The sequence below is a fragment of the Hyperoodon ampullatus genome (assembly GCF_949752795.1).
Source record: "Hyperoodon ampullatus genome assembly, chromosome: 6".
In the NCBI taxonomy this organism is placed as follows: domain Eukaryota; kingdom Metazoa; phylum Chordata; class Mammalia; order Artiodactyla; family Ziphiidae; genus Hyperoodon; species Hyperoodon ampullatus.
The window spans coordinates 117,424,772-117,436,066 of NC_136919.1; the positions used below are offsets into that span (position 1 = coordinate 117,424,772).

The 11,295-nt window shown below is 53.4% G+C and overlaps 1 protein-coding gene across 3 annotated transcripts; it reads right to left on the reverse strand.

The window, feature by feature from the left end:
* Positions 1–529: 529 nt before the first annotated feature.
* CHRNA2 (cholinergic receptor nicotinic alpha 2 subunit) lies at positions 530–10,567 on the reverse strand (the record flags this gene model as incomplete). 3 transcript variants are annotated; one of them, XM_079706915.1, is made up of 6 exons in its annotated part: positions 530–655; positions 1,793–2,801; positions 5,873–5,982; positions 8,876–8,920; positions 9,359–9,510; positions 10,495–10,567. In XM_079706915.1, the coding sequence occupies 6 exons, from the start codon at positions 10,565–10,567 to the stop codon at positions 530–532; spliced, it is 1,515 nt and encodes a 504-aa protein (XP_079563041.1). The 3 variants fall into 3 exon arrangements, with proteins under 3 accessions (XP_079563041.1, XP_079563040.1, XP_079563039.1); XM_079706914.1 differs by having other exon boundaries at positions 9,404–9,576; XM_079706913.1 differs by having other exon boundaries at positions 9,359–9,576.
* Positions 10,568–11,295: the final 728 nt, after the last annotated feature.

Genomic DNA, 11,295 nt, shown 5'->3' on the forward strand with positions numbered 1-11,295 from the left:
CTTCTCTTCTTCCCCTTCCAACCTGCTCCCTCTGTTCCCCATCCTCAAGCCCACCTCAGCCTGGCTCTCCCCCCTGCCTTTTCGGGCTGTTCCTGAATCCCAAATGCTGTTCATAGCCCTTCCACGCCCCCGAGGCGCTCTCTCCCTACACACCCCTCCTTTGCGGTCTGAGCCTCCTCTTATGGCCCTTCCCCAACCCCTGGGTTCCCCCCACCCGCATCCCTCACAGTCTGAATCCCAGGAGCATCTTATATATCTTCACGTTGTCATCACGACGTCGTAACCTTCTGCAGAGCAAGTTCCTTTTGGCCCAGCTCTTCAGCATCCAAACAGGGCTCCATGCCCAGCAGATTCTCAGCACAAAGTACAATAATGTCAAGTGAATCATTCCAAGAAGACTTCCATGTCCGGACGTCATGGGAAGGCACCTCTAGTTGGATGGCGTTGACCCCAAAGGCATACTCCAGAGGCGGCAGCCGTTAAAGACGGTCAGCTATGCCACGTCTGGGCCAAAGCAGGTGATGTGGCGTCAGATCATTCCAGCTAGGAACGGAGGGAGAAAGAGTCCGACGGTCCCCAGGAAGCAAACGAGGAAAAACAACCAGAGGAATATCCTATCGATGACCATGGCCACATACCTCCAGTCCTCCTTCACCTGCAGGGGAGATGGGCACTCAGTGACCGAGGCCTTGGGAAAGGGGAGGTGTCCCGCCCGTGTGCAGCCCCTGTAAGAATGGCACTGGGGACAGCGGTGACGCCACTGAGACCTTGGGAGCTAAGGAGCGGGGGGTAAACGGGGATGTCTCAAGACTCAAACGGCCCTCTCCTAGCGATTCCCGTCCTATACCACCCCTATGACAATAGCCCAGAGCCTTTCCATAGGCTCTCAAGTTCCAGGTAAGGGAGGCTGGAGGGGCACAGAAGGTTCTAGAGTCACCCAGGGGCATGCACCCTCCCAGGGGGCCTGCAGTGATTTAAACGCAACACTCAGAAGTTACAAAATGGTGAAGACTTTGTGCCCCCGTGTTGCTTCCCGCTGGGGGGGTAGGTGAGGGTAGGTGTGGCCCAGGGAAGGGCTGGGTGGTGTTTGCAGGGGGGTTAGGGGCTTTGTGGAACTGGGGCTTACAGCCCAGGCAAGTGGATCTGGATTCCTAGCTGCTCCCGGATTAGATAACAATTAATTTGTCTTATCTACTCAGCAAGGCCACCCAGTAATAACCTCCTGGCCTTTCATCCTTCCCTAAGTTGATAAGAAGGATTCTGTGACCCTGCTGCAGTGGCTTCCTTACCTAATAATGCAGGACACAGCGGGGGGGGGAGGGGAGCCCACAGGCCCAGCCAAGCTTCCTCAGTGTTCGTGAGTGAACAGTGAAGTTCACAAAATGCCCAGAGCCCAGGGCAAGAAGGAGGGGCCCGTCAGGACAAAGGGGGAGGCTGGGTTGTTTGGGGTCTCCTGATGAGTTCCCTCCCCACCACCTACAGGCAATGGTGGGAAACGGCCTGCGTGAGGATGGCGTGGGGAGACCCCCTCCATCTCTGCCCTGTGTCTCCCAGTTAGGCTGAGCGGGGACATTCTTAGTGCTGTTCTGCCACCTACTCAATAAGCGTTTCCAGTGCTGCCAGCTCTACCTTCTGCATCACAATTCATTCCAGACTCCAAGGCCATGACTAAGGGAGATGGGTCCTCATGGAGGAGCCTGGGTTGACCCAAGCTGACACCCTGGAGGGATGGTTCCCTACAAGGCCGGTGGGGTCACCCAGGGGACGGGCCCCTCCCCCAGCCCCCACTCACTGTGGAGTCAGCATCCTCAGCCCGCAGGTGATCGGCAATAGAGCACACGCCCTCCAGTGCTTTCTGTATGCGAGGTGACAGCAGGGGCCCACCCTCCGGCAACGGGGCCTCCGCCTCGGGATCCGAGGCCCCTGGGCGCAGACCCCCATGGCTGTAAGGGACGCCTGTGAACGGGGACGAGTGACCCGCGTGCGCCCATCTGCCTTCCTTCTCCTCGTCCGTCCCCTCCGCATCCACGTCGGTCTCCAGCCAGCGGTAGGAGGCGCAGAGCTTCAGATCCGGGGGGTCGCGGAGCTCCAAGGGCGGCAGGGGCCGGTTGATCAGAAGCCACCGGGACACGCAGCCCAGAAAGGCCACCCGCACCCAGCGGGGCATGTTGTGGGTGCTGGCGGAGCGGTGGTGCACGTTGAGGACGAAGACGGTGATGACGATGGACAGGGTGACGAAGATCATGGTGAAGAGCAGGTACTCGCTGATGAGCGGGATGACCAGCGAGGTGGACGGGATGATCTCGGTGATGAGCAGCAGGAAGACGGTGAGCGAGAGGAGCACGGACATGCAGAGCGTGATCTTCTCGCCGCACTCGGACGGCAGGTGGAAGACGAGCACCGTGAGGCAGGAGAGGAGCAGGCAGGGGGTGATGAGGTTGAGGGTGTAGAACAGCGGCAGGCGCCGGATGACGAAGTAGTAGGTGACGTCGGGGTAGATCTCGGCACAGCAGTCGTACTTCTTGGTGTTGTAGGTGCCCGTGGCGTTGACGATGACCCACTCGCCGCTCTCCCAGTAGTCCTTGAGGTCTACCGTCGGCTGCATCGGCACCAGGTCGATCTTGGCCTTGTCGTACGACCAGGAGCCGAACTTCATCTTGCAGTTCTGCTGGTCGAAGGGGAAGGAGGTGACGTCAATGCTGCAGGAGCTCTTGTAGATGGCGGGCGGCACCCAGTGCACGGTGCCCGAGGAGAAGAGGTGGGCCTTGGTCATGTGGGTCACCACGAACTCCCCGTCTGCACTGCGGAGAGGAGAGGCGTTGGGGGGACCCTGCCCACCCCAGGCACCCATGCCGGACTGCTCCGGATACCACTCAGCAGGGGGACCCCAATAACACAGCCAGACTGGGCCAAGTTGTGGGGATTTGTGCAAGTAAGACTCCCCGGCACACAGACATCTAGAGCTACCTGAGTTGTCTTTCAAACACCATCTTTTTAATTACAAAAGTAGGAATTTTTAAGAATATAGGAAAGTACCAAGAATTTTTAAAATAACCACTATTAACGTTTTGATGTTATAGATCTGTATCTATACATATATGAGATATATCTATATCTCATGTATATTTGATTGTCATCTAGATAACACATATAGCATTTTTACGTTTTTGTGATCATGTGGTATATTTGTAGTTTGATGGCCTGTTTGTATTCATTTAACATTTTAGAGTGATTGTTTGCATGAGTATTTTTTCTCTCCTCCACCCCCCACCCCTGCAGATGGTGAGTAAGCCCCGCTGCTGGGGGTCATGTCATTTACACCTGAGGTTTATAACTTCCCTGCTCAGAAGACACCTGACATCTTTGCTGGTGAAGGAAGACGCCATCCGTCTTCCTTCAACATGCATTTCTGAGCCAGCCGCACCCACTGGGGCCTCTGCAGGAGCTGTTGGTGGAGGGGAGACTCATGCCTGCCCTTAAGGAACCACGAGGAAATGAGAAGCAGGCCTGAACACCTACAACGCCAGGCAGGCGATTTGGCAACAGCATTATAACTACGGGGGTGGGGAGCCCGCTTCCGGTGAGCAGAATCACCATGCACACTGCCATTTTAGCAAAGCCTCGATGGATGGTAGGATTTGGCAGAAAGCTGGGGGTCGAGAGCGGACCAGCAGAGCATCCGCAGAACAAGGAACAGAGGAGGGAAAGGATAAAACTCACAGTGTGTGCTTGGACTGGAGGAGCTGCTGGGCCGAGTTGGGGGCAGGGCGTGAGTGAGAGCGGGGCCCGAGTGGACGTCGTGAGGGTCCTTAAGGCATCTAAGGGCCCATGAGGACGCAGGGGACACTGGAACAGCGGTGACCAGTCGGGCCTGAGTCGGATTTCCCCCTGCGAGGTGGCGCAGTGAGCTCTTAGGCCCCGCCTTCCCTGCCTCTCCAGTTCCCACGATCAATCCTAAAGACAGGGGAACCAGAAGAATACACAGGAAGAGGGACTTCCCTGGTGGCGCAGTGGTTAAGAATCCGCCTGCCAATGCAGGGGACACGGGTTCGAGCCCTGGTCCGGGAAGATCCCACATGCCAGGGAGCAGCTAAGCCTGTAGCCACAACTACTGAGCCCATGTGCCACATCTACCGAGCCCACGAGCCACGACTACTGAAGCCTGCGTGCCTGGACCCCGTACTCCTCAACAAGAGAAACCACCACAATGAGAAGCCCCCGCTCTCTGCAACTAGAGAAGGCCCGCGCGCAGCAATGAAGACCCAACGCAGCCAAATATAAATAAAATTAAAAAAAAAAAAGAATACACAGGAAGAGAGACTTCTTTTCCTTGAAGTAGTTCCAGGATAGAGAGTTAGGCAGGTTGGAAACCAGAACTTTGAAAGGGAGTTACAAACAGATCAGGGCAAAAGTTTTTTTTAAAAAATTTTAAGGCATTTTTGTCATCATACAGAAGCACCACTAGATGGCAACACGTGCCCCCATTTTGAGGAAGGAAAGAAGCAATTCCCCGGGGTCTTCTTAACCTGAAGTGGAGTGGGTGGAGGAGATACCCTTCTTTAAATGTCTGCAAGAATTTGGTTTGAACTTTTGTCCTATCAAAAGAATTTCCTGTTATAATCAAGTAACACTGGCCAAAGCCTTATTGGCAATCCTAAAACTCTGGGTCCTATCTGATGCTAGGACTTTGCTCCCGCCCTCTGCCAGGTGCACAGGAAGCAGAAACTAGAGGGATCCTGGGTGCAGATATGGGGTGAGGGGTCCGTGAGTCCAGTGGCAATGTTAGACCTTGCAGGTAATTCATGCTGAATGTGTGTTTACAGAGATGGCTCAGATGACAGGGCTTTGGGCCTGACCAGGACTGGGCAGTGTAAAGGGATCACTGTCACCACCCTCTGACCTATCTGGAGACACCTAACTTCAGACGTGGATCTGTTTCCCTTTATTCTATTGTTTAAAAATAGCTTTTCAAAATGTGGGTCAAATAAATTGGGAAATGCTGGGCTAAAGGGGTTTCTTGTCTGTACAAGTTCTAACAACATTTAAAATGACATTTTCCAAAGGACTGGGGCTGGGGTGCAGAAAGGGTTTTAACGACATACAATGTTATCTAAAATTATTTGACCACAGAACTATTTTTCATACCTATTCATATCTCCAGGAACTAGTGGTCCCTAGAGTCCCACTTCAGAAAATATTTTTAGGCAAACATCATGCCAAGCATCTTTAAGTTCTTCATTTCTAAATGAAGAATTACCTGATGCCAAACATGAATGAAATTATAGCTCTTTATATCTTCTATTTAAAAAACCCCGACTTGGTCCTCTGGGGCTCTCTTTAGACTCCCCTGCCTTTTACTAACTTCTAGTCATTATGTTCAAAGATTGGTCCTCTTTGGTTTTGAATACAGGGCAACTATAAATAATACTTTTTAAAATACCCATGCTTGATCCCTTCAAAGTTGTTACCCTGGGGTGCTGCTTACCTGTTGCAACAATAATGCCATCCTGCAAAACTCCAACACTTAGGCATTGTTTTCACAGCCTGCACCAATCATATTTTTCAAATAATGCTCAGTGTTGGCACAGCTGTGTCCCAGTAGCACAGCGCAGGCACTGATATGCAGTAGGTGCTCAATAAATTTTGGGTGTATGAGTGAGAGAACAAGATGAAAGAAATAAGGGAATCAAGAGAAAAGGTGAGGCGGCGAGCAGGAGCAAAGCAGGAGTTGATAGGAAGGCCACGCAGCTTGGACACAAGGGGGCGCACTTCCCAAGTGCAGCCCAGCCTAGCCTCAAGTTACCCGCCCCTCGCAGGGAACCCCCTGTCTCAGGGGTCCCAAGGGGCCTCCACAACCCCAGCCGTTTCCTACTTGTTGTAGAGGACGATGTCGGGGATCCAGATCATTTCCGAAGGGACCCGAAGGGATGTGATGTTGCCGAAATCGGCCGGGTTCCAGCGCAGCTTGTGGTCGTTCCACTCCTGTGCGTGGGGAGGGCAGTCAGGTCAGCAGCCCTGCCGGGGGAGGGAGCCTCGGGGCAAACCTAGGGCAGCCTGGGGACGCCCAGCAGCCGGATTCTGGAGCACCCGGAGCACCTGGAGCTCCTCATCTAGCCCCACAGAATAGAAAGGGCCGCGATGCCGGGAAAGGGCCCTGAGACGGGAACGGGGAGTCCAGTCTAACATAATCTAGCCCTCGCTTTGCTCCCACTTTTTTTTTTTTTTTTTTTTTTTTTGCGGTACGCGGGCCTCTCACTGTTGTGGCCTCTCCCGTTGCGGAGCACAGGCTCCGGACGCACAGGCTCAGCGGCCATGGCTCACGGGCCCAGCCGCTCCGCGGCATGTGGGATCTTCCCGGACCGGGGCACGAACCCGTGTCCCCTGCATCGGCAGGCTGACTCTCAACCACTGCGCCACCAGGGAAGCCCTGCTCCCACTCTTGTACTCAAAGTCCCTGGCACATCTGGAGGACGGGTCACCCTCGTCCCGCCTCTGTTCTGCCACTGCCTAGCTGGACGACCCCGGCAAGCAGCCTCACTCATTCGTAGTAACTTTTTTTAGTGCATCGCAGTTTCCAAAGGTTTTTCACACCCTTTGTCTAGGAAGACCCTCAATGGGACAGCCGAGCAAAGAGTGCAGAGCAGGTGGAAGTATTTCCCCATCTAACAGATAGGGAAACTGAGGACAAGAGGGGTAAAACAACCCCTTTATCAGAGTTACACAGCTGAGAAAGGAAGTCACCCAGTGGATTTCCAACTGTGCTCTAGGGCGCCCCCTAGGAACCCTGTTTCCACCGGCTGGTCCAAGCGAATCTGTTTTCTCAAGTGAGGCTTAGAGGGAGGGTACGCTGTCAATAAGTGACGGCACTGGGGCTTGAACCCAGCCTTCCCTGTCTCCAAACTTGCCCTAATTCTAGGGGCCATTTTGCTTTTGTGCATTTGCACTAAAATAGGGCAGTGATGTGTCCTTGAAAAGTCTGCCATGCGTGGTGCCTTTTCCCCTCTAAGGATAGTCATGTAACATTTACACAAACACATCAACTGGCTAGGGATCCAGGAAGAAGTAAGGGAAACAGGAGTGTTTGCAGGAAGCAGGCACATGAGAGGAAAAGCACTGATCCAGCTCAATGGTTCACAAACTTCAAGCACTCAAGTCCCAGCTTCATAATTTTTGCCAATATATTTACACTGCCTATATTAGCATTTACTTAATATTTTCCTTTAAATTAGTTCATTATTTTTAAACCTACATAATTTTTTGAATTTTACATCACTGGAATAACTGGAAAACCCACAGCACTTGAAACCATCCACTAAAATATAAATATACGACTATTGAAAAAAAAATGTTTGTGAGCCAACTAAACTCATCTCACAAAACTGCCATTGGTACCGAAACTACACCTGGGAAGATGCTGGCCCAGCAGTGGTGCTGATTGCTTTTCTGTAGGGGAAGGCTTAGGCAGAGAGAGGGGCCAGACTTGCAAAGTAGGAAAGGTTAAAATGTTGCTAAAATTGTCAGGATTTCTCAGGACATTGAGGAATAATTTTGAAAGGGATTGGTCTTCATAAATGTACCCCCTTCCCCCAGTCCATTGTCTGTTAAGTTTTCAGGTTCAACCAACATTTGGGGGGCATCTACACCAAGTTGTGTTATATTAATTGGCAATAGATTATATTAGCCCCATTTTACAGATGAGCAAAGTGAGGTTCTGAGACTAACTTGCATGGTATCACAGGCTAATCAGAGGCAGTGCTGGCTGGCCTGACTCCAGCTCCAGTGCTCCTTCCTCTCCTCCCTATTCCAGTCCCTGAAGCCTAGGTAACTGGCCTATGGGGACAGTTATGGCCACCCAGGTTCTAAGTCTGACCCTTGCACTGCTATGGCTTCCCAAGTCCCTTCATGGCTCTGCACCTCATCTGTAAAGAAGAGAGAATATATTCAGGCTGTTATAAAGCCTGTGTCCCCAAGTTCTGCCCCAAGAATGGCACATCAAAGAGGGCTACCCATCCACTGGCCAGGATTGATGCTGAGCCAGTTTCTGGTTAAGAGACAACAACTTCATTTCCTGTCTCTTGGGACCCTCGCTCTGGGGTCTCTGGGCCATCAGGTGAAGAGTCCGAACTCTCCTACTGGAGACAACAGGCAGAGAGACCCTGAAAGTGCCTGGAGGAGAAGAGCCCAGCTGGGCCTGGCTTCCAGAACCTTCCAGAGCCTTCCAGACATCTCTGCTGAGGGATGAACCTGTGTGTGAAATCATCTTGGACCCTCCAGAGCAGACCAGCCACCAGCCAAATGCCACCAAGTAACCCCAGGAGTCCCCATGCAAAGCAGAAGAAACCACTAAAACTCCTAGCCATAAAAACTAAAGAGGTAAGAAACTGTCAGTTGTTTTAAGCCAGTGAGTTTTGGAGTAGCTTGTTAGGCAACGTAGACACAGAACACTCAGCATTCCCCTGCAGAAGGGGCCTGGGGCTCTGGGTGGGGCACACCTGGGCTGCCCTTGTCTAGCCCAGCTGCCCTCTGCTTCTGTTTTCCTCAGCTGTAAAATGGCAGAACTAAACCTCGCATGGTTTTCGGTGATGACTCGGTGAGCTGATCTGCAAACGGTAGCAGGGACGTAGGCAATGCCCAGTCCCAAAAAGGGGACCACGTGGCTCTCGTAGGTGACATTCTCAGGTGCTGGACAGAGACTGGCCGCACAAGAGCACAGGCCCTCACGAGAAGCAGTCTGCAGTTGGCTGGCCTTGGGAACATTTGCAACTCAGGCAAAAGGTAAACTCAGAATCATGCTTCTAGTGGAAGAGTCCTGGGCGGGGCTGGGCTCTGTGGGTTCCCACCCCGCTCCTGTCTTGCCCAGGGGAGGGGTCCTCACCTGCTTTAGCCAGACGTTGGTGGTCATCATTTGCTTCTTCTCATCCTGGCCAGTAGCGGGAAAGAAAGCAATTAGAGTGATGAACGAGCCCCAGAAAACAAGGTAGAGTGGGAGGGGCTTATTCAGGCACCCCACTCACCAGAGAACCTGTTAGGGGACACTGCAAGCCCAGCCAACCCACCACCCCTCCTGACACTGCCACCCTCACTCAGATTATCTCCACTGGGTCCTCTGGGCTTATGTCAGGTGGAACAAGCAGGGCAGGGCCTTTAGAAAACCCCCTGCTGCCGGTCAACGCCCTCCCAGGAGGGGTTTCAGGGCTGAGAGCGGGAGGGAGCTGGAGCATCCCCAGGCTCCGAGGGGTGATGCTCTGACTGAGGTGGGCTGGGAGGGCTGGGGCTGGGGAGGGGACGAGGAGGCCCAGAAAGGGGCCCATGTCTGGGGCTGATCCCAAGGGGGCAAAGGATGGTAGGACAGACGCACCACATCGATGAGCTGGGCGATGGACAGCCCGAAGTGCACGATCACCACGTCCGAGGTGTTGGGCACCGGCCTCGCCCAGCGGTTGTAGCCCCTAAAGAGGTGTTGGAAGAGGCGGTGCTCGGCTTGGGTGGGGGAAGCCTGCTGCGCGGTTGCTGTGGGACAGGAGGGGAGAGAGGGGTCTCCGGGAGTCCGTGGTGCTGGGCGCTTGGCTCCCTCTCCTGTCCAATCAGAGCCACTTAACCTCACTGCGCCTCAGTTTCCTCATCTGCAAAATGGGCGCACTAATCCAGAACCTATTTCAAAACACTATCGAGGAGGAAATATAATCATGTGTGTTAGAGCTTACAAAGCAACCAGCACATGGTTGGTGCTCAAGAAATGTCAGTTACTCTGTGACTGATGGATAAGGGGTGAAAACACGTGCTGAGAGGGGTACAGAGCAGTGGGAAGAAGTCAGACAGGGGATGAGATCCAGCCTGGAACTGGGGAGCCCCAAGGGACGGCAACGTGGGGGAGACGCCCGATTGTGTGGAGTGAGCTGCAGGGGGAAGGGCTTCACGTGTCATTGTGCACTTGGCCCCGGGAACTTTCACTCCCATCCTCTGGTAATGAACCACTAATGCTAACCATGAAATTCTCTTCCATTTGGAGCATCTCGCCTGTTTATCCTCAAACCACAGGCATTTGCTCCTTCTCATCAGCTGGGCAAAGTGTCCCCTGTTGTCTGATGGAATCCTCTGTGTCTGATTTCACCGTGTTCTGCAAACAGCTTCACCTCTTCAGGGTTCTCCTGCCTGAGCAAGTCGAGAACTACTGCTCTAAAATTCAGAACATCGATAAGAACAGCTGCCGTGTACCAACGGTATGCCAGGCGCTAGTCACAGGCTCTCATTCCAGGTCACCACACAATAGCCCTGGGAGGGTCACAGTGCAGTTGGCATTTTGCAGATGGGGAGCACTGCGACTCGGGGAGGTTCAGGCGACGCAGCGATCGCCCGCTCACCTTCCCGCGGTGGAACAGCTACATCCCCTGTGGCTCTGGCACTTGCCACCAGCCCACTTGCAGGAGTTTCCTCCCAGAGGCATGTGTGAGCTCACAGGTGTGACAGGATGCCCTAGGGACCATCCCCACTCACCTGCCGGGATCAGAAGAAGCCACCACAGCCCGAGCTTTGTCGTGGATGGGAGTGCAGGGCGGGAGGGGCCCATGGCTTCAGAGGAGGGGTCTGGCTGCCGCTGGACCTCAGAAGGAGGGCAGGCCGGGCCTTGGCTGTGGGTTGAACCTCGGACCACTTCCCCAGCAGGGCCTGGGGAGCTGGCACTGCGGAGCTCCCTGGGGATTCCACGTGGCGCCCTCTGACTGCCAAGCCTGAGAGAGCCCAGGAAAGGGTTCTTAGGATGATGCATCTTTGACACAAGTGAACCTTCGTGCCTCACACCTTGACCTCATGTGAGCCTCCCATCACCCCTAGGAAGGTACGGGGAAGGGTTATGATTATCTCTTTTATTTAAATGTTTAAAATGCTGATGTTCTGAAAAGTTGACCGATTTGCCCAAGCCACATAGTTAAAAAGCTATGAGGTCGGGATTCAAGCTCACATCTTCAGCTTCTAAACTATAACATGTTCAAGTGCTACTCAGTGGTGCCAGCTAGAAGGATAATTTTGTATGGGCAACTCAGCCAGTACTCGCCTGTGTTTTATAGATCTTAGCACCGTGACTGTCATTGCTCAGCCACGATCACGACTGAGGTCTGTGGCAGACAGGTGGTGACAAGGTACAGGTGCCCTACCCCAAAGCCAGGCTCACCTGGATCCAAGGTGCTAAGAGCTTCCTCTGTGTGCAGCTCACTCACCTCTCCTTCCAACTGATACCACGTGCACAAATCCCAAGGCTATAGTCTGTTTCACCTTTCAACCAAGGGCACTAAATAAAAG